Below are 24768 nucleotides of genomic sequence, written 5' to 3'. Positions count from 1 at the left end.
GGTATTAAAAATCCCACAAATTTTACACTGTTTTTCTTGCACTATTACTAAACAGTATAGTAGTTTCTCTTGTAGTTGTAACACATCTTTTTCTTTGACTCAGAAGTGAAAGTGAAATAACAGTTTTGTTTTCAGGTCTTTTTACAAACAGGGTTCCTATTCAAATTTTTGTTTTGAATTCTCTGACCAACTTTGTCCAAATTCCCTGACCCTCACATTTCTTATGGTGTGGAATATCGACATAATAAAACAGCATTTTACTTACTGTGAACATCAAGTGCATCTATCTCTCTTTTTGCACAGTTGATACGTACCAAAGACTGTCGCACAAAAAAATACAGGACATACATCCTGTAGAAAAATGTTTGACAGGATCCACAAATCGTAACGAAAAATAAGAAATTTACAAACAAAATATGAGCTTTTTTATTTTATCATTTATCATTGTAAATCTAGTAAACACAAGGTAGCATAAAATCAACAAACACTATTCTCTGATATACAAATAGTACTGTATTATGCTTAAAATGATAAACTCTTGACTTAGAAAGTTGTAATTTTAAAACCAATTTTTCAACAAATAGAGTAACTTTTTTTAAAGAGCAATAAAATTGCATAAAAATATTGTATAAAAAGAGGGATAGATGTATACTATTGTTTCTCTAACAAAAGCATCTAATTTATTATAAAATCTTTGTTTTTTTTTTACCAAATGATGAACCAAAATAAAGAGAAATTTCTTAGTATTTATTTTCCTCTATTAAAATACAGATAATCAAAAAATAAAAAATTAACTACACTTCACAAAACACAAGAACTATTACATTAATGTAGTTTTAGCTTTTTCTCCTCAAGTGTATTTATTTTCATTTCAATCTCTTTTTCTTCCTTTTCTTAACATTTTCTTGCATTGTTTTAAATCCTTAAGTTGTATAACTTTTATTTTTTCTCCAGCCCTCAATGCCTGCTGCTTCTATCTTTTTTCTGTTGCAGAGATGCAATATATTGCTGTCTAGATCCTCTGACTATTAACATTTATGATCTATATTTATTTGGTCGATACAACCCGCAAAATGGATCCCATCATAATCTAAGCGTTGAGTGACTAAACTTTCTTCCTTAAGATTTTCACTCAACAGTGATTTGTTAATTGAGAAACCACTCTCAATACTTGAATTTCCATGTGAGAAAGAAAGAAAAAAATTTTAATTATAGACCATAGTTCTTGCAGTTGCCTATCATCCTTCATAATTTCACAATAAAATGTGTCCAGACCAATCATCACTCCTTTCAGAAATGAAGTCCTTAAACTTTGTAGAATAGGGCTCCATGGAAACTTTATTCCAGAGTATATCGTACTATTCTTTTGCTTTGACAGCATATTTCTCATCAACCCTGTTTGTATCATGTAGAACCTCCAGTAAAATATTGAAACTCAATTTTCCAATATTTGATTGCATTTTAATAATTTCTGGGTCTTAGCTGCTTAAAGCCTTCACACATTTGTATTTGACTGGTCCCTTCTCAATAACTTTTTGTATCATCACTTCCAGCACATTTCAACAATCTCTTAGAAAACACAGAACATCTTTGTCACTTACTTTCAATTCTTTTAAAATCTTTTTTGTTCCAAAACCAATATCCAAATTCTTCAGATGTACAAAGTTTTCATTAGCATCTAAATCTATTTTTAGAAACTGCTTGTTGGTGACCCTGTCATTTTCCACACTTTCTCATCAGGTTCATTAATAATTGAACAACTGCTTTATAAAGACAGGATGAATCAAACTGAAAACTCTAACTTTATGTACATACTGACCAAAAAAATAAAAGTTTAACTTTAATAAAGGGATCATTGAGTGCCTGTCTCAAGAATTAGCCACCTTTTTGTCTTACAACTTTGTACTGTTGTTTATGTATGTCTTCACAAATTCAACAACTTCTGCTGCACATTCTAAGCACTCTCCTTCTCCAGTCACCTTGTTGAACCAAACTTTTTGGGAAGTAATCTGCTTCCACTTATAGCAATGTATTCAGCATGCTGACTAGACAAGTCTTTTAGCAAAGAATACAAATTCCATAACAGTGGTAACTCATTCCAATCTACTACTTTAAAACCATCTTTTACAGCAAATTAGAAAATAAGATTTGAAACTTCAAGCTTCGCTTGTATTCCCATGGCGTCATGGTTTTTTCAATTCACGATAAAGCATTTTTAAAATCTCAAAATGCTTACAATTAAAAATGCTGATTGACCTGGCAGTATATTATAATAGGGACTGTTTGATCCTCGGAGTTTTGCAATGCTCTCCTCTGTATTGCAGTTTATAATAATTCTTCACACAAACAATTAATGTTAGTTTTAAAACTGACATGCAACTTTCAGTAAAAGTAAACATTTATATTAACTATCTGGAACATTAAAACAAACTTAAATATCACAATGATAATTTTCACGCCAAATACTGTATGAAGAATACGAAGAATTTGACAATAAGGTTCGTCGAAAGTACTTGCGACAAGCAAATGTGTATATAACGCTGAACTCAGTGTATTCTTCGTATCATTTAAAACAAACTTTTTTATAAATTAAACAATTTAATGTGATTTAAAGTTTGATTTTGAGTAATTTAAAATATATTCTTACAATAAAATAGAATAATAAGTAAGACTTATTACATGCATAAAATTAAAATTAATTCATTACAAGTGATTGTGCAAGGTTTGGCACTGTGCGCCTCAGAAAAATTTTCAGTGTTTTTGGTAGATGCTTTCCACAATATCAGATAAGGAAGGCAGTCAAGCAGATACAAGAGACAAAAATTTTATAAAAGACAGATCTGTACATCTAGTGATGTATTCTAATACTAAAAATGTTTTGATAGAAAAATGGATTCTGGTGTATTCATAATAAAGGTTGCAGCATTACTTCATGCCACTGCAGATGGCTACACTCGGTCAGCCATATTCAGCAAACAAAATCAACAAGGTAGCTAAGGAGACAAATCCTCTGACTTTTTCTGAACACTCATGAAAATTCCTGACTTTCCAGGTGTATAGAAACCCTGTACAAAATATAGGTAACCGATATTAAAAATTACTATTACAAAACAATGATTCACATAGCTTGTAGTACATGCATCAACAGAGCTAATTCATACCATCATTTCTTGTACTTGGCATGAGACAGCTAGAAATCAAATTACGTTCACCTGACTTCATGTAAATTACATAAGGTGAAAGTCAAATATACAATTTAAATTCATATTCTGCACAAAGCAATGTTCATTTAAAAGAGTTTTTTCTGGCACATCTTTGACATTTCCAGGATTTAATTGTCTATGAACAAATGTAATCATAATTATGAGAAAAATAAATTTCTGAAATTGTGAAGCATCACAAAAAATATTAAAAACTTTTAAAGTAGTTACAATGTAATAAAGATAGATAGATTTTTAATTTTCTTTTGGCATTAAATTTTTAATTGTTTTTAACTTATTAAATTTATTCTTCTTCCAGCTTAAGTTTAATCTAAGAGAGCCATCTAGACATCTCAAAACCTGAATAGATAAAAATCTTAGAATAGATATAGAATAATAATAAATCATTGTTCACTTAAAGTATCATAAAACAATTTCAATAAATTGTTTATGCTTAACATTATACTTGAAATAATAAATAATGAAAATTTAATACCTCCATAAGAGCACAATTTTAATTTTTCATACATTTTCGTATGTATTATATTTATCTTTTAAACAAAACTAGAGAACATGAAGTGGTTATTAGCTGCATAAACACAAGTATGACATCTCTTAACAGTTTATATTTTGATTTTCAGACAAATTATCCTAGTAACTCGTAATGCTATCATTATGCAAGAGACAGTAGAACACTTTTTCTGATTGTCCAGTACATTAACCACATCATACATTTCTGTTCTATGCCCTTCAGCTCAACATTTGCCTCTCACTTGACCACACTGATCCAACTTCTGAGATAGCAATGGCAGAAATTTACTACTGTTTCCAAGTATTTTGAGTAAAATTCTTCCTAGCTAATCAGTAAAACAATATGAAAAACACCAGAAAATATTTTGATATCTGTTAAGTTTTACAACTAGTCAAAAATTATAATTCTGTAGGGGGAAAAATATATATATAATTTCTAACTGAATAAGAAACAAAATTATTGTTAACGAAAGTTAATGCCAAGACAATGAATTCAATCACTACAGTTATTTTTACTTCATTTAACTACTTAAATTATGTTTGAAACTGTATCTAAGATAAAAACTCTCTCCAATAATGAATAATGCTGTTAGTACTTAGAATGCATTTTATATCACCAACACTTAAGAAAACAGAATTATTACTTCATAAAAGACTCACTCAAACACCAATACCAATTCAAATTTATAATAAGGTTTACTAATATTAACGTTTTTGTCCATTTCAAACAGACATCCTCGGGTAAGTTACAAGGAATGTCAAATGTAAAACAGAAATTATGAATTTGAACCATCAAACGAGTTCAAAAACGAAAAGCTTCCAGACAGTAGAAGCCTGCACATGCACAGTAGTACAATCATACAGTTGTTGGAAAAAATGTAAACTTACAATATAAAATGTAAAATTATATCTTTTAACAAAGATAAGATGTAAATATTATAACAATGATATAGATTAAAAATGCAAACTACAGGAGCTCAAACAATGCCCGCTAGGATATTGAGAGGGAAATCAGTCTTTAATTGTCTTCCAGTTCTTTCTTGCCTTGCATATTTCTAACATTTCTAATATTTTATTTTAGAGTTGTGGAATCCGCTGTCCAATGTAGCAAATTCTTGATCGAATTCAATGCATACATCATTTTCCATGTAGGCCATCAGCACTGTGTTGGAAAGATTTTTTTTTATGTTGTACTCATGCTCTTTGATTCTGACTGAGGTCTTTTGCAGTTACTCCAACATATACCAAGGTAAGGTACACTCTGGGATCAAGGACAGACATGGTATATATTCCAGATAACAAAGGTTCTTCCACAGGCTCTTTGTCATTCTTAATTAACAAAATCCACAGGGCTTCTACAGGCTCCTCTGATGTTAGCAGCTCTGGTAATTTTGTAATATATGAAACCTAATGCCATGTATGTAACAACAACAAACTTGTCTTCACATTGTGTCTGGTTTCCAGGATGGTTATCTATATATATAAAAACAAATGTATGTCTGTGTGCGTGTGTGTGTTTGTCCTTCACGCATTACCACACCATTTATCCGATTGCCATGAAACTTCGGGAAGTTGTTTAATACACTCCCGCGAAGGTTTCTGGCATATGTGAAAACCACCATTTCCCCCCTTTCAAAAATATATTTATATATGGATTAAGGCTTTTATGTCCAACAGATGGCGCTAACTTCCGACGACGTAAGTTTGCTTTTCTGTGAGAATGGACTAAAGCAGATCATTTTCTATCTATCTATATAAATAAAATATAACGTTTGTTTGTTCCTACCGATTCCTTTGAAATTTTGACACAACATTGCATTCGAATATGCACGTGTTTTTATATAATATACATGTCGAAATTCCCCCTACTGAGGGGAGATGGACGGGATTAAGGCTTACCGTGAAGTACTCGGCTTCTATTATACTATTTTACATGCAGATTTTTGCATTTTTAATTGCATTTTAATAGGTTATGTCAACAGAATATACACTAAAAAGGGATTTTTTGATATTTCCTTGCAAGTGAGAGGGACAGGATTAAGGCTTACTGTGAAGAACTCAACTTTTATTATACTATTTTAGATGCGTGTTTGAGTGCATTTTTATAGGGTACGTCAAGAGAATGTACACTAAGAAGGGATTTTTTGAAATTTCCCCCACGGGGTAAGTGTTATACATTTATAATAGATACATTTTAAGCCACAACAACGCGTGGCTGGGTCTGCTAGTATTTATATATAAATTTGTTAATGAGAGCCACGTATATGGGTACAGACGTAATTAATTTCAATTTATTTTTATCTTGTGCCGATGTTCAGTACATAAAAGCCCTCTTAACTAGAGTTCAAAAGGTGGCTATATTGTATTGGTATAGATCGTGTGACTGATTAGGAAAGAATGGAATATTGTTTTCTTATGATAAATTTTTGTGGTGAGGCACCAATCTCTCAAGGTTCATAACTTCCTTGTTCATCCTGAAAAGACGAAAGGAGACCTTATGCATAATGGCTGAAGCATCAGCAAAAGCCTTCAACATCTGGTTTGCTTTGCCAACACAATTAAAATGTCAACAACATATCTATTGTATAAAATAATTAGGTCTCAAAAGTGAGATAGGCTACCATTCTTGAGTTTCCTCACCACCATTTCATACAATGTCCCTGGAAGAGGGCTAACCATAGATATGATGTGTCCTGCCTTGTATGTACTGTTTATAATACTCTTGTAGTTAAAGAAGGAAGAGTGACATACAAAGTACACAATGGTTAATACAGCAGATATATGTTTAGAACAGTGGTTCTCAATCTGTGGTCTGCGGAACATGGCTGCTCCGTGAAGCCACTTCAAGTGTTCTGTGAAAAAACAAATATAAATTAAAAAATTGTTGCAAAAGAAAAATCAATACATGTAAAATAATTTTTGTATGGGAATGTAATTAGCAAATGCCAATGTCGTCATCTACTAGACCGAGTGCACTTGATTTCAAAAAGGTTTGCCACCCCTGCTTTAAAGCTGATGTATTGTAAGTGTTCTGCAAGAAAAAAAATGTCAAACTTTAGTGTTCCATGCAAAAAAAATGTGAAAGTTTAGTGTTCCCCAACTTCAAAAAGATTGAGAACCACTAGTTTAGAAGACGCTTTCATATTACTATCCATTTGTATGGAGAGAATGCTAAACACATACATCATCACTAGACTGGAAGAACATCCCTAAACCATTTCCAGTCCCAAGAAAGTGCTAAGTAATTTACGGCAACTTAATGTCTCTGAGGACACCTTTAAAACTGTTTATAACTTTGTCTCTCTGTTTCCTTCAATTCATCTGAGCTTTGTTTTTGTAAACTCAGCAACTTCCTCCTGCCAAATATGGAAGAGTCTTCTAAACATCTAGCTGCTATATTAGACCTTGTTCATTCTTCCTTCTTTAATTTCTATAAGGGTATCACAAAGTTTGTTCAAAATGGATGCCTAAACATCTCGCAGACAAAGACAAGAAACAAAGAATGATGATGACACACATTCTTAGACCTGCAGGCCAAAAATGGCGATAAGTTGTTAAACAATAAAGTTAGAGACATTGAAACTCGAACTAAACAATCAACACCAAAGACTAAGCAGGAATCAGTAGAGTGAAAGTATACTGACTATTCAAAGACAAAAAAAGTGAAGCAGGTGCTTTCTCCCAAGACACTTATGTGCATCAGTTTTTGGAACAGAAAGGGTATTTTGTTTATTGAGTTCCTGCCTTGTGGAACAACAACAAATGCCAAAAGTTACTGTGATAACCAGAAAAAGTTTTTTGATTACAGATGAATAAAAAAGAAAAACTAAAAATGTATAGCAAGGAAATGCAAGTTTTACAAGATACAACCAAATATTTAAGATATATGGACTCATCATTAAACTCAAAGTAAAATAAGTGTCAACTTTAATTGCTTTATTTTATAATTATGCACATGAACAATACTGGTACTGTACATTTAAATTGTAAATGCCATGCATTCATTACTCAAAAATATTCAAAAAAAAAAAATTGAAAGTTTGTCAAATATTTTCCTTTTTAAGACAGTCAAACTTGATGTATACAAACTGAAAATAAATAGTTTTGTAATTACTTAATTCTGTATGCAACACAATAAAAATTTTATATTGTGGATGAATTAAGTGGCAGGTATTTCTTCAATTTGAGGAAATACAAGATACAGGTTCACAGGTTATCTGAGGATCCTTTTTCCATGTTAACAACACAAGTGTGTCATATACTTAAAAATGAAAAGCTTCCTGTGCTTCTACATTACTGCCATCCTAGAAGAATATTGCTCCCAGATTATGACACGGCATACCTAAAAGTAAGGCTGACTCCTGAGATCTATAACAGAGATGCTTATTCCCACAATGTATTTGAAATGTAATCTATGTAAGTCTATCTACTATGAACATTAAGTTACCATACTTGGTGAGTAATACTTGGAAAGTCATTCAACTTCTCTGAACATGGAATTTAACAAAAGAAGTTCTCACAGGTTATGACTATGTCAATCTATCTCCTCAAAACTGAAGCACCCTATCTCTTACCAGAATTTTGATTTGAAACACAAGCTTAGAACTTTCAAACTTAGGATAATTTCTGATTATCTAAATCTCTTATACAACTCTTATTTCTCTTGGAATGACGTCTATATCCACGCATCAGGAAACCATATGAGCTGTCCATTTTCCACAGTATATTGTGGAAATAATGGTCTCATGAGGAGGTGGAGTCTATTGTCAAAAGTTACAGATCACATAAAAATGTGTTGCTGCTATGTAGACAACTTGCACATACTGACATTCTAACAAAGCATTTGGATTCCTTCTTAAAAGATATCAATAGTAATAGCATTGGAATCAAACTAAAACCAGAGCAATTTCTAAAACTACCGTTAATTAATTACTTGATCACCACTTTTTTTCAAGATGGAACACCAGTACATCACAAAGAAATTTCATAAAAATACTTTGATCAATTCATATACAGATTGAAAATCCTTGGCAGGTCCTACAAACTAGCTGCTCTACATTCTCATAATTAGAGCCATCACAAACTTCACACTGACACAACAGCTTTACATCCTTGTTACTCAAATGCAAGTCTAATTTTTGTAAAACCAACAAAATGAACACTACCTATACTAGTCTTGACACTAGATGCTTGACACAAATTTATCAGATAATACATACACTAGATTCCTGATATTTCAAAGTGGACAAGAATGAGACTATCTTGAATTACACAAAAACTCAAGAGAATACACAATAGGAAAAATCTGAAGAGAGAGGAAAAAACAATACACATGTAAATTCAAAAACTGTGCAATAAATTGGATGTACAGTACTTTATTGAATAAAAAAAAACCATCATCATCATAAGTTGCCAAAACTACCTATGGATGGGGAAGATAGTAACTTTTATCTGATTAGACCATGATTACAGGAAGTTTTGATATTTTTATTTTAATATTTAATTACGTACTGAATGTATTCATTACAACATGGAATGGTTTGGAAAAGTTATACTATGATGATACTGCATTATAGCAGTAGCAGAAACAAAAGTGACAATTGAAATAAAATGTTGTCAAAGGCCAGAGATCACACAAGCATAAGGTGAATAAATTTACCTCATGCTAAAATGACTAATTCTGGACTCCAGCTGAGACCTAAACTGAGCTGACCATCAAAATTCTGAGTTCATTTGATAGAGCTCTATACACAGCTTACAGAAGAATTTCAATTTAGCAGTAATTTTAACAGTCAAAAGACAAACTGATAAAAAATAGCAGCATTATAGTCTAATTATTACAAATATTACATAAAAATTTCAATATTCGAAATAGACTGATTAATTTACTTAATTCAAAAGCCTATTTAATTACTTCAAATAACAAAATTATCAGCTGGATTCTTATTTGTCTACATTAAGGCTAATTAATTAATAATATATTAAACAATTTGGCTAGAGGTAGGTGGATAAGCTGCCATCTTGTGTTAAATAACTAGAAATAAATGAATTTAATTTAAATTATTCTGGAATAAAAGATCAGCCAGAGTGGGATGCAAACCCACAACTCCTGCTTAGTGTGTGGATGGCTTGCCAAAATCTGTTCAAGGGCAGTAGATTGTACAAACGGGAATAAAGTCAAAAGCAATTTGACCTAAAAGGCCGATTGTGCATCTCATATGAGAAATTCGGAAGCAGTCTGATCTCTAAAAAATAATATAGCAGACTTTTAAAGAGGTCTGTGCACTCACAAATGAGATGCAGTGGAGTCTCTTCAGCAAAGCTACAAAAGTGACCAAATGGCAAAAATAATTCTTGCTAAAGCTAAAATATCCTTAGTTTTTACAGAGAGCAAGACAGAAGACAGAGAGTTAGAAATGTTTTACTGCTTTAAACTAAGAGATGACCTTCACTGTTAATAACTGGAGATGTCTAGTCTTTGACAACTCTAGAAAAAGAATTGGAAGAAATACAAGCAGCCTACTGCTAGCCAAATTGCTTAATATCCTATTAATTAGCTTTAATATAGCCCAATAAGATTCTGGTTGTTCATTTTATTAGTAAAGTTTAGCAATAAAATTTAAATAAATTTGGAGTAAATACAAAAAAAAAACAAGCATTATTCAAGCTTGAACTGAAATTCAAAGGTGCAATCCAACAAATGAAGGAAAATACCCAAACACAGGGATGGCAAACCTTTTTGAGTCCGTGTGCCATACTGTATGCATACTTAACTTTAAAGATGTTAATGCGTGCCAATGACTTAGCCTTCGAATAATCATATTTAAAGAAATTAAACGAATATGCTTTAATTCGAATAAATGTAAAAAATCTGATTGAAAAAGACAGAAATCATATGACACATTACGTGCCAGATGATTTCTCTTACATGCCACTTTGGGCACGCGTGCCATAGGTTCGCCATCCCTGCCCTAACATATTCTGCCAATATTCTAACAGGTGTTTTCACCAGTAGCCTAGTTAATTTACTGATTAATGTTAACAAATGAAATTATTCCTGTAAAAGTGGCCTTAGAAATAAAAGTTAATAAACAAATTAATGATAAAACAAGTTATTACTAAGATCATATTTAATTATTATATTGACTTAAAGAAAATTATCAAAATAATTTAATAAAAAAATATTAGCTTTTACCAAAAACAAATCAGATATTTATGTTATTTTTATATTTTTAAGACTTATTATTAGGTATTTTAAAAACAGCATAAATAAATACTCCTATATCTAGTTTCTTCACAAAATTTAGTAGAATTGGAATTGGCTGTTAATAAAGAATTGGGTGTTCTGTTTTCACGTCAATAAATTGGCTGCCCACAATAGAGTTTTTCTTGTGATGTCAATACATGAAAAAAATTGCTGGTAATATAAGTGCTGATTTACTGGCCAATAGGGAATTTCTTACTCCTTTGTAGGTCTATGAAACCAACACAAAGGAGTATAAAGCTTCCTACTTTATACCCAGTTAGTGTGTTTTGTAAGGGTATAGCATAAACTCCAGATTTTTCAAAAGTGTAATCTCGTCTCTATCATTGCAAAGAGTTGCTAGAGTTTACACAACCACTGTCTGCCATTTCCCCTTTCCCAACTATTCCTGCTTTATATTTTTTCTAGACCTGTTTAAGACTGAACTATCTTTAATCATTTAAAGCAGTTAAGGTAACTTCTGGTTTAAAGCAATAAGACATTTCTGCTTTGCTTGCTCACTGTGGATATTTTAGCTTTTAGCAAGAATTATGTTTGCTTCTTGGTTGGGATTGTGACTAGTTTAGGTCACTTTCACAAACATTTGTGCTGAGTGAAACTTCCCCCTCTGTCTTTTGCCACTTTTGCAGCTCTGCTAAAGGAACTCCTCTGAATCTCATTTGTAAGTGCACAGATCTTTTTCAGGTAGACATTTCCCAGCTTTCTTTTAGAAGTCTACTATCCTCTTTTAGAAAGATCAGACTTCTGAAGTTATCTCTCATAGGCTGCACAGTAGATCTTTTAAGTCAGGATGCTTTTGGTTTTGCTCTTCACTTATATAATCAATCTACAGCTCTACAGCCAACTAATTTACTTGAGCAGGATGAGAGAGTTTCGATGACTTATTCTGTTTCAACAACTGAATTAGAATTTAAAAAATAACTTAAATCCAAAAAGATGTCATTTTAATTATCATTTAAAATTCAAAATAATACTTTTTAAATAAAAGGTTTATTCTTCAATAAATCCTGTATATAGTAGGATTTGTATGTAAATTTATTACTTAAAATTTTTGCTATATTATTGCTAAATAACAATATAACATAAAAAAATTCTACTAAACAAGGTTGATTGGGATAATTATAAATATGGGTATTTTTAATTTTTTTCTGCCTATCATTATACAGAGTAATTTGAAAATCTGGTGCAAAATATTCTCAGGACCCAAAGTTTTCCTGAAAATTATTGCTTACTTGCACACATTCAAAATAAAACAACAATTTATGAACCAATTAATAATTACAACTATGTAGTTTGGAAAGTTCAAATTAAATCATACAAATAACTAAACAGGCCAACTTTATAACGTGATGATCAATATTATACTGATAAATTAATATAAAAATATTTTAAATTAAAAAAATGCTTCAATTTAAACATGTATCATCATAGAATACCATACACAATTATAAACTTGATGTATTACATTGATTAATAGAAATAAAATTGAAGTCAATGTCTCAAATGACCTATTTTTAGCATGGGGCACTAATTAACAGGTTGTTTTGACATCCAAAAATACAAAATCTTTATGATAAAATCATACAATTTTTTCAGTTTTTGACTGATTTTTATTTTTATTGTTATTTTCTAAAAGCACAATCACATTTTTATGATGTTTTAAAATTTATTATAAAATAAAAATATTAATGTTGAAATATATCTACAAAAAATATGAAAAATAATGTTTATAAAATGATGATAAAACTTCTATTTAGTTATTTAATCAAGACAATTCAGTTAAGTTTTTAAACACAGTTCATTAATTTGCAAATTTCCCATGTGGCGAATGAATAAATATTTTGGTTTAATTCACGCCGACACAATTTTACCCATTAAATAATGTCAAAGAGTTTTGAAATAAAAATGGATTTTCTTTTCAGCTCCTTTTAAAGCTTGGTTTCAGTTTTTCATAAAAATTGAAGCCCACTTTAGCAATTATGTCCTTCCTTACTAAAAGAACATAATCGCTAAAGTGGACAGTAACGTAAAATTAAGCGATCACACTGTTCAGAAACAACGCAAACATCATTTCACTTTTAAAATACACAATGTCCATGTGTTTTGGCAAATTTCCTCAATGTCTATAGACTTAGCAGAGATGCTATTCCGTTTTTTGCAGCTATTGCCAAAATAATATTTTTCTATGCTTGTAACCTTTGGTGTCGTCATCTACAAATGACATTTTGTGCTATATTTTACCTTGTTTTGTATTGATTAATAAAGGAGTCTTTATTAATCAATACAAAACAAGGTAAAATTTTTATCTCCCTATCTTGGCTCTTTACTACAAAAACTGCAAAATTTGACATTTATAATTACTCCATACCAAAAGCAGGAGGAGTAATTGTAAATGGTATTTACAAACATGAATCTGACAGCATTTATAGTCAGATTTGTATTTATAAGTACCATTTACAGTCAAGAATAAGCTTATTTAACTATGAGCATCTGATACCGAGTTATACTTCAGAATACCTCAAAGAAAATATCCATTATAAATTTAATATTTTGTCTCTAGCAACAATCCAATATGCTAAATTTTTGTTTATTATTTTAAATTTTGTTCGTGTTAAGTATGATATGCTGTGACAGACTTAAGGCTAACATATATGATATTGTTAGCCTTAAGTTTTTCAGGAAAATTACAGGTGTGTTTCTTTTCAAGTTTTCTTCTTTGTATTGTCTATTCACACAGTTTTACTTGCTTATAATGGGCACTGAGATCTACATGATAACAGTTATATGATAAATTATTGATTTTATTAAAAACTGCACTAGAAACTAGTAGTCTTCACTTGTTAGTTTAATTTTTACATAAAAAATAACAGTTTTGTATCAAATTATTTCGTTTGAGCTTGCCTAAATACAATATTTCTCGTCCATTTGGTATAATTAAATTGCCCAATTTTGTTTGTTTTGCATCTCAAAGATTCATATTCGTTTACAATTTCCCCTGCCACAGAGACATTTAGAATCCTACGCACAAAAACTGGGGAATTTATAATTACCCCAGTTTGATGGGGTAAATGTAAATGTGGACATTTTAAAACATTTTTAAAAGTATCTCTACTAATACGGCCTGGTAGAGACAATTTCAGGTATATGTGATTAATATTAGTAAGGTGATAAAACCATTTCAAAAAAAAGAAATATCCAGCTGTGCTTTAAGCTGCAAAAAATAGTAAACAATGAAAAATCAATACCAACATTTACAATTACTCCATTCAACCTTATAAATTTTACAAAAGCTGAAATTCCATTAAAATAATATTAATCAAATGCCATTAACTAGAAAATAAACCTTAGAAAATAATCAAAATATGTAGGAAAATATCCTATGTAAAAATATGCACGAAAATTGATTAGCAGCAGATAAACCCTACAGATACCATGCAAAAGCTCAAAATCAATAGACTGTAAAAATAACACTTATAGGCAGTTCCATATCTATCGTAACATTGGTCACATCAATACTTTACCATAAATACCTTAAACCAGAAAAGTTTAACATATGCAACGTGTAATTAAAAGAACGTTACGTCTTCATAATGTATTATATAAGTATGATGTAAAAGGAATGTTAACGGTAAATCTCATACTATATAATTAGCAGATATTTTAATTGGATATATAAATTATATAGAATTTCTTGCATTTTAAGATACACAGAGACATGCTTCTTAGATTCATATCATAAAATAAACTAACATGAAAAATTATTTTCTAATAACCAATCTATTGATCTATTTATTTCTTAAATCTATATATATTTTACATCGCAAAAGCAAATAATTTGTATCAGTTCCTCGATAATATTTACATCATTCACAATTAAATCACCTCTTACACGTACAGAAGTTTTATCATTATTTACTAAAATAATAAAAAATAAATAAAAAGCATAAACCAATTTAATCTTATATAAATAATGTAATATTTTGTACACTACAATTTGCTTTTTAATATTCGTCGTCAAATCTAAACAGCGGCACATCATAGGTCCAGGCAAATTCGAATCGCGGGTCCCCGCACGCGGCATCGACTTCGGGCAATTTTCAGAGGAAATATTTTCTCATAAAAGATTGGTTTGGGGGCCCCAGACAAATATCCCTTTGTGGCCAAAGGATAACATACCACTGAACAAAAACAAAAACACAACTAATATAGGGGAAAAAAAAAAAAAAAATTATTTTTAAATAAATACTGATCAAATATTTCCTATTAAATTGTTTTCATATAGTCCGCTTACACCACGCGTATTCGTCTTACGTACAGTACGTGTTAACGTGAGGTTAAACACAGTACGAGTGTTTATACCCCTTACAAGTAACTACATCGAGTAGTGTCGATGGTGTATACATAATCTACACAAGTTAAGATGTTAAAATAACACTAACTTCGCGTCAATTACGCGTAAATTCACGCGAATGTAACGTGACAAACATGTGCACGTTACACAAGCGGCTTCCTGACGAAACACAGAAAGGGTATAACGGTGAGGAATTAAAACAACTTTCACAATTCTAACGTAAATGTTTGCAAAACACCCGTTTTTTAATAAATAACCCGTAAACGTGTACAGTTAACGCCATTGATCGCCTTAAAATATAAAATTATAAACGTTTTAACCGATCGCTTCGACAATTCAGGCCTTCATTCATCGAAATGTTAGGCCTAACGGACGTACAGAAACAAAAGACCGCCGTTTATACGCGTAATAACTACATTAAGGAATTTTTACCTCGTTATTGAATGCTCTAACCACCTCCATATTGGCGACGTCTAATTTTCAAACAAACAATCTATTAAAATAATCACAACTTCATCAACGATTCATATGAACTATCTTTCGTATTTTCAAAATGGCGAACGACATCCCCAACTTCGACCGACAGATTCGCCGTCCCATTGGTAATCTGTGTGGCGCCATCTGCAAAATATGAATTTAATAAAATAAAATAAAATTTAAAAAAAAAATATATATATATATATATATATATATATATATATATTTTTCGTTTGGTCTTTAATATTAATAATTTATAATTATTTAATGTAATATTAGCGTATGTATGTCGTAATTTAATATTTTTATAAATACCAGTTTTGTTATTAATAATTTTATTTGTTACACGATAATGGAGGAATATCGAAATTATAAAATATATCGGAGTCGTACTTTTGGTAATTAGTCGACTTGGAGAAAGGAAAAGTAATTTTTATGGCTTGGGGATTAGGTGCTAGCTGCTGAATGAGGTTATAAACGGTGCTATAAGTAGAGTAAATGAAGATGCAACAAGTAGTGACCAGAGACGGGTGCAATAAATCAATCAATCACGGTCAACGGGATGGCATCTACTGTACAGTTCTACTTTTTCTTAATAATTTGCCATTCGGAGACAAAATAATAGTTTTTTCTATTATTTTAAATATAAACAAATAGAAGTGCATTTAATATGCAGGGATCCCGGGTAGACCGCGTTTCCTTTGTCTCTTAGCCGACCCCTTTATCTTTGTTTTTTTTTTTTTTTTTTTGAACGAATAAAATACATAGAATATTTATCAATAAAAAGCGGTCTTAAAAGTTTTATTTTCTGCTAGTAAAAATAACGAGAGGGAGTAATCACTGTATCCCAAGATTTTTCCCTTATCGGGAAAATTCCCTAGTTTCTGCATTCGATGGCCCTGTTAGTATACAAATAATATTGGCCGAAATAAGCTAATTTAGTTGAATCTGAGGTCTTTTTTTTATGAGTAATATTTTATTGTTAGTATTTTTATAGTCCTTTCAACGTAAGTTGGCAGTTGTTAAACTAGACTAAACCACTCGAATCATTCACAAATGAGAGGGGTATACCAGAGGTGCAATAAACAATTAAAGTATTTACAACTAATAAAACAGTCTCTCTCTACAACTGGATGAAAAGTAGCTTATTCTCGTTTGACAAATGCTGGAAGGACATGTTAATTATCTATTGTAAGACCATAAATTATATAAATCTGACACGATGACATTTCGTACATTTTGTCTTCTCTTTACTGATTTTAAGACCAATGTGTTCCACTGTTACACAGCTTCATCCCTCCAAATTCCCTGCTAATCCTCTAACCCACCGCGTAGTCCAGTCGATGTGCTAAATGTGATGGATCTCCGTCCTCATTAGTGGTTTTTAGACTGTCATGAAAAGAGTAATCGGTTTTGTTTTTGATAGGAAATGTGATGGGTTATTCATGATGAGGGTAGATTGGGTTGGATTGGTGGGAAAATGCAGCGCAACTGTGGGGACCCAGACGAGGTCCGAAATCGCAAAAATGCAGAATTCTGTTGTGAAAAAAAAATATCGATAAATTATATAAAAGAGAGAGAAAAAAAAACTCTTAATCAAAACAACGTAACAAAAAATGTAAACAACGAGTCTCGGGATGACGTCAACGCGTGTTAAACGACCTGTTAATGTTTAATCCAAAGGTAGAACTCTGACACGCGCACTCATAAAGAGGTATAAGTTTGACACAAGTATTCAAAGAAAAAAATTGAACTTAGGAAAACAATTTCAGAAAAAGGGAAAAATTGGAGAGATAGAAAAATATCGCGTGATCGTTAGAATTCCAAAATGACATCAATTGCAAACAACGGATTAAATTATGAGTGCAGGTGTTATGGTTCTATCAACAATGTTGGAGCATAGTCGACAAAGGGTGTCAAATAGACACCTCGAATCGGACCTTTCCCGCGACCCGACATGATCTCGTTTTGCGCTTGAAAACAAAGGGGAGACAAATCGGGAAACGAGGAAAGGGACGAGGGACCAATCCGCAAGGTGGATAGTACACGAGAAAAACGTATAAAAACTGGGACTTCGAGGTCAAAGAGGATTTTTCTGAAAGAACAGACATGCCTCTTGTGGATTAAGACAGTGTGTGTAGTATCGTCACTCGGAACTTTAAGTGTGTCACCGCCCGTCACCATCGCCATCGTCCAACAGCTCTTCTCGTCCACCCGGGACTGGATAGATCTACCTGCCGAACTCTCACGTTCTGAAGATCGCCGAGATTTGGAACAACCTAACCGATGTAAGCATGTATTCGTCCAAAAAAACGGTTTTCCGCATGTAAACACTTGTCATCATTTGCCTCGTTCGCAACCGCCCACATACACGGGTTCCCTTAAGCTCATCCTGACGCGGGATGAATTGTATCCCCCTTTAAAGTCGGCGAATCTTACACAACACATGGGCAATATCCCGAAGGGGATGCCTCCCGGGAGGACTTTTATGGAAAACTGCCTCCTATTCAGGTGTTAGACATGTAAAACCCGGAAAACTCCAAGGGACCAGCCATTTGTGAGTCGCAAACTCGCAACCAACTACCAGCGTCAGTTTCCATTTTGGAGTTTTTACCTCCGGATTCAGACCCTTGAGCTAGGAAAAATATAAACCCCCGAAATTTAATGACAAGAAAGTCAGTCTAACAAACTCTTGGGTAGGAAATAAATCCCCCGCGGGTTTTAATTGAGGAAGTTTAATAAATCACGGGGTAGTTTCTAAACATTTGAAGTTTCTTGTTAATTTATAAATCGATGTTAAAGGTTTAAACTTAATAACTCATTAGCTTACATAGGCGTGTAGCCATATCTTTTTTAAAAACTTCTAAACCACTCGCTATTACTACTTTAAAAACAGAATAAAGTACACAAATATTAGTCGGGAATTTTGGTTACTGAGTCGGCTATTATACTCATACATTCCTCCAAAACTAGCGAATTAGAGACGTCACTGGTCTCAGTTTCGTATGCAGTCATCATCAAATGTTAAGTCCCACGCGCGAATTTTTTATACAACCAAGATAAGGAAAAGTAGTTTCAACCTGCGCTGTGATTGGTCAAAATTTGTAATCAAATTTTGTCCAATCATTCAGAATATTTCAGCATTTTTATGTGAGGCTCTGGACAGGTCCGAACCTCACTGAAATTCGCGTTAAAATCATTTATTTTTAATGACAAAATTATTATTATTTTTTCTTTTTTTTTGAGAAAAAACTAGAAGTTAGAAATAGTTTTTCTTGATGAAAACGACAAGAACTTTTAAACAATAGAATAATGGGAAAACAAAGATCGACTATCTCCGGATGGGAACCGAATTAAACTTCGATTTTCACTTCTCCCGCGCCCCCGAAAGGTTTCGAATTGTCACTAGGTGACGAGGAGAGACCATTGGGAAAGTGGAATCAGAGGAAATCGGATAAAACTTGAAAATTCAAGGACGCAACGGCTTGTTCTTCTGAAAGTTTCAAGTGACGGGATCTGTTGTCGTGTGTGTGTCTCGTACCCATCTTCGTCTCCGTCTCCCGACCTCGGATCGACTTCTTCCCATCAACGGAAGTCGACCGCGTCGTCCCGGAGTCGTCGAGACGTAGAGGAAACTGGCCATTCGCGAACCAGGGACATTCCTTCAAAATGGGACTGTCTTGGAAAGGAGAGGAAGACCCAGAGGCCTCTGCCGACGTAGAACTTCCAAGAACGCGGAAATCTTGTAAGCTTCTTTCGTGTCTTGTAACCGTAGAGTCTATCTCAGTGCCGATCGCCCACATACGACCCTTCGCGACCGCACGACCCTCCTGACATTTTTGCACGATGTCGGCAAACTTACATTTACATAAATACTAAAAAGTGTACTATAGATTACTCCCTATGGAATTTCAGGATTTTGATTATATTTTTGAACTCAGGGGACCGAGACGAGTTCAACGGTACCCTATTTTTGGACCGGAGACGAAAAATAAAAAAGTTATCACACTTTTTCACTTACCATACTTTTTTAATGCTCTCATGCAGACGGCACCGTAGTTGCTAGTACTGCCATCTTGCGGTAAAGTCTGCAAACCGTGACGTCGGACTACGGTCATCTCCCGGAGCTTTAAACACGCGATACGAGAGCGGAGAGAGCGACGCGACTTCCGATCATCGCGCGATCGCCATTTCGGTTAATGTTACTTATGGCAGCGAACATGGCGGCCCGACTGACCTCTCGTATGGGCGCCACCACACGCCGCCATGTGCTAAACTAGTGATCGATTCACGGTAGTTTTTGAACAAAGTAAAAAAAGGGGGGAAACGTCTACTAAAGGCAATTTTAACGGCAAGCGACGGGACTCCCGATCGCGATAGCAAGGCCGACTTAGCGGAGAGCGACGCGACTCCCTATCATCGCGCGATCGCCGGAAAAAAGTATGATAACTTTTTTATTTTTCGTCTCCGATCCAAAAGTAGAGTATCGTTGAACTCGTCTCGGTCCTCTGAGTTCAGATATATACCCAAACACACGAAATTCCATAGGGAGTAATCTATAGTATACCCATACTAAAATATAGCTTTCATGAATAACTAACAACGGCTTATAATTTGCCCTAGTTTTTACTAGGTTTTAAGTATTTTCCAGTATGTATTGGACTTTATGTGGCATTTGTATTTATAAGCAGACATTTCGAAGGAATTTTTGTATGAATTATTGATGTATATTTTTTTACAAACTTATTACTGTAGTTACTTTTACTACTCTCCACACTACTATTTTAATTAAACCTATTTGTAAGGACCCAGACGAGGTCCGAAATCGCAAAAATGCAGAATTCTGTTGTGAAAAAAATAACGATAAATTATATAAGAGAGAGAGAGAAAAAAAACTCTTAATCAAAACAACGTAACGAAAAATGTAAACAACGAGTCTCGGGATGACGTCAACGCGTGTTAAACGACCTGTTAATGTTCAATCCAAAGGTAGAACTCTGACACACGCACTCATAAAGAGGTATAAGTTTGACACAAGTATTCAAAGGAAAAAATTGAACTTAGGAAAACAATTTCAGAAAAAGGGAAAAATTGGAGAGATAGAAAAATATCGCGTGATCGTTAGAATTCCAAAATGACATCAATTGCAAACAACGGATTAAATTATGAGTGCAGGTGTTGTGGTTCTATCAACAATCTTGGAGCATAGTCGACAAAGAGTGTCAAATAGACACCTCGAATCGGACCTTTCCCGCGACCCGACATGGTCTCGTTTTGCGCTTGAAAACAAAGGAGAGACCAATCGGGAAGCGAGGAAAGGGACGAGGGACCAATCCGCAAGGTGGATAGTACACGAGAAAAACGTATAAAAACTGGGACTTCAATGTCAAAAGGAGTTTTTTCAGAATGACGGACATGCCTCTTGTGGATTAGGACAGTGTGTGTAGTGTCGTCACTCGGAACTTTAAGTGTGTCACCGCCCGTCACCATCGTCCAACAGCCCTTCTCGTCCGCCCGGGACTGGATAGATCTACCTGCCGAACTCTCACGTTACCGAAGATCGCCGAGATTTGGAACAATCTAACCGATGTAAGCATGTATTCGTCCAAATAAACGGTTTTCCGCATGTAAACACTTGTCATCATTTGGCTCGTTCGCAACCGCCCACATACACGGGTTCCCTTAAGCTCATCCTGACGCGGGATATTTAAGCCCAGTCTACACCAGTCCAAATCTTACACTGGTGTCAGTGACGCGGGATTAATTGTATCCCCCTTTAAAGTCGGCGAATTTTACAAAAGTACATGGCCGGCGTTATTTACATTTAATAAATATATAAAAATATAAATACGACTATACAAAGATAAAACTTTGCTTCTGTCTTTCAGAAGCAAGTTTTATCTTTGTATAGTCGTATTTATATTTTTATATATTTATTAAATACATTGAATTTATGTCAAATTCTAGACTGTATCGGAGACAGGAAACGTTGTCTTGTAGAAGGTGAAGCCGTTTTGGATGCTGGACACATCGTATTTTGTGGATTAAACTCTAACAACAACACTGAAAGTTCATTGTTGCTTTAGTGTTGCAATCTCAGATATTGTCGTTTTAAATACATCTCAATTACGGGGAGAATGCACGTGCAAAGCGGGGCTGTCTGGTTTTCGTAAACATGTGATAGCCGAGCATAATACTAAAATGAAAACAAAAAACGTAAATTAACTTATATTTTCAATTAAGAATATTTTTAAAAATTTGACTGGAAAGTTATCTCGACATATGTATATGAAGATAGAAAATTTACCTATTTTCTTTCCGATCTGCGTACAAAAACAATTTTTCGACAGGCATGTCCATTTACAAAAAAAGAAATTAGATATTTTTTTCTTTTTATGTGGACGGCTTCAGATTTTCAAGAGAATAATTTTCAAACTTGAATAGGAATATTACCGTTACGTCATGACTACATAAGAATTATTATTTAAAAATAAAATAAAAGACTATCGTGTGTAGAATTAAAACACTTCTCACCTGTTAACGTGCAACGGTGAGAAGTGTTTAAATATTTTAAGCAGTATACACCATGTTGTAATATAAAAACATAACTATTATGATAAATAAAACTATGTTCAGTGTTGTTGTTAGAGTTTAATCCACAAAATACGATGTGTCCAGCATCCAAAACGGTTTCACCTTCTACAAGATAACGTTTCCTGTCGTAAAGTGGCTAGAAAATATAGTGTCGAAATCGAGCTTATTTTCTGTCCCTCTATTGGAGGTTGCCGCTAGAGACGCTGCTGTCAATCGTTGTGCTACGTTGGCTGTATCATCCTATGTTTATATTGGTTTTAAGTTGGATTTTTAGTAGTAAAAGAATTTAGATCGATAATAAATCATATCACAAGCAATCAATTATTATATAGTATCATTTTATTAACATTTATACATAAAGGAATTAGATTTTATTAATGCTAATTAAGATTCTTTTTAAATCAAATAGCCTATACTGAATTGTCTATTTTTACATTACAACTGTTGAGTACTGTACAAACAAGTATTATTTAGAGTACAAGAGTATTCTACTCTTGTTATTACCAACAAGGTTTATTTATATTTACTAAAAAATATAGAATTTATCCTACTTTTAATAATAAAATGTAACTTTTATATGGCTTTGTGAACGTGTTCCACTGTGAGGGCTTAGCATTTGCCTAATAAGTTCTATTCTATCAGTTACATCTTATATATACAAATTTTCGTGTCACAATGTTAGTTACCTTACTCCTCCGAAACGGCTTTACCGATTTTTACCAAATTTTATATGCATATTCAGTAGGTCTGAGAATCGGCTACTATCTATTTTTCATACCCTACACATTTCCCCTTTCAAAAATATATTTATATATGGATTAAGGCTTTTATGTCCAACAGATGGCGCTAACTTCCGACGACCTAAGTTTGCTTTTCTGTGAGAATGGACTGAAGCAGATCATTTTCTATCTATCTATATAAATAAAATATAACGTTCGTTTGTTCCTACCGATTCCTTTGAAATTTTGACACAGCGTTGCATTCGAATACGCACGTGTTTTTATATAATATACATGTCGAAATTCTCCCCAGTGGGGGGAGATGGACGGGATTAAGGCTTACCGTGAAGAACTCGGCTTCTATTATACTATTTTACATGCGGTTTTTTGCGTTTTTAATTGCGTTTTAATAGGTTACGTCAACAGAATATACACTAAAAAGGGATTTTTCGATATTCCCCAGCGGGAAAAGTGACGGGATTAAGGCTTACTGTGAAGAACTCGGCTTTTATTATACTATTTTAGATGCGTTTTTGATTGCGTTTTAATAGGGTACGTCAAGAGAATGTACACTAAGAAGGGATTTTTTGAAATTCCCCCCACGGGGGAAGTGTTATACATTTATAATAGATACATTTTGAGCCACAACAACGCGTGGCCGGGTCAGCTAGTAATACTGTATACTATTCACACAGTATTATGTGACAGTATAAAGCAATATTAAAATTACAATTAAATTCTACACAGTATATAAAATATAAAGGCAGAATGTTACTTTATTGTTCCAATATAAAATTACAAAATTAAGTATGTAACAAATAAACAATTGTTAGCCTACTGCCAAGTATCCGCACACAATAACTAAACTTATTAATGTGCAGCTGTTTCTCAAAATGGTACAAAATTCATGTTACTACTCATACATTGAATAAAAACTTGAAAAATATCTCTTAAAAAATTTAGATTAATAGCATGTAGATTTCTCACCCTTTTCAAGAAAAAGAAAGGAATTAAAAATTACAGTGGAGTAAAAACTTTAAATTAAAAATACACAAGTCAGTAAAATTAAAATTAGGTCAGAAACTTGGATGAAATCATTTATTGTTAGCTATCATACTGCAACTGCAGAATTAGGCTATGTGATTTGTCTCTGTTTTAGGTAGAATTTTTGTTTTCTATTGTATTCTTTAGATTTATTTAGACCCTTTATGAGAAAATGTAATCTAGTAAGTAAGTAAAATTTTACAATATATTTAGTGACAATTTCTCTGTGTTCACTGCAGCCAACTAAATTGATACGTTTCATTGAAATTAAATCATTCAAAACATCTTGTACAAAATTCTTGTGCAGTTCTCTTACACTAAATGAAAAAGTATAATTATCTTCTAGTTTCATCATTAAGACCTGCAGTTCTTTGGTGGGATATGATAGACCACCTTTATCAAATTTCCTTGTAAATTCTGCTAGTGCATTTTCAGAGTTAGGAACATCAGACTCAAGCAATATGTTAAAACAATTGCTGCAAAGAAGAAATTGGTGAAATATTTTCAAATTGAACACCCTTGATATATACTTTGCATGAAAATACATCTTCATACTGGGCAAAAGTTATTAACTTTAGTGCATTTAGA

General features: G+C 32.9%; 1 protein-coding gene across 3 annotated transcripts in view; it reads right to left on the bottom strand.

Moving 5' to 3' along the window:
* Positions 1-15963, bottom strand: part of Isha (Insulator su(Hw) mRNA adaptor) — a 73446-nt gene extending 57483 nt beyond the window's left edge. For all 3 annotated transcript variants that reach the window (XM_067268898.1, XM_067268908.1, XM_067268919.1), the window contains exon 1: positions 15779-15963. In XM_067268898.1, the coding sequence (XP_067124999.1) occupies positions 15779-15808 (30 nt within the window). In that variant the 5' untranslated portion in view covers positions 15809-15963. The remainder of the gene's footprint in view (positions 1-15778) is intronic.
* Positions 15964-24768: the final 8805 nt, after the last annotated feature.

The sequence above is a fragment of the Centruroides vittatus genome, unplaced genomic scaffold (genome assembly GCF_030686945.1).
Source record: "Centruroides vittatus isolate TY-2023 unplaced genomic scaffold, ASM3068694v2 contig_1078, whole genome shotgun sequence".
Classification (NCBI taxonomy): domain Eukaryota; kingdom Metazoa; phylum Arthropoda; class Arachnida; order Scorpiones; family Buthidae; genus Centruroides; species Centruroides vittatus.
This window is presented reverse-complemented; position numbering and strand designations above follow the sequence as displayed.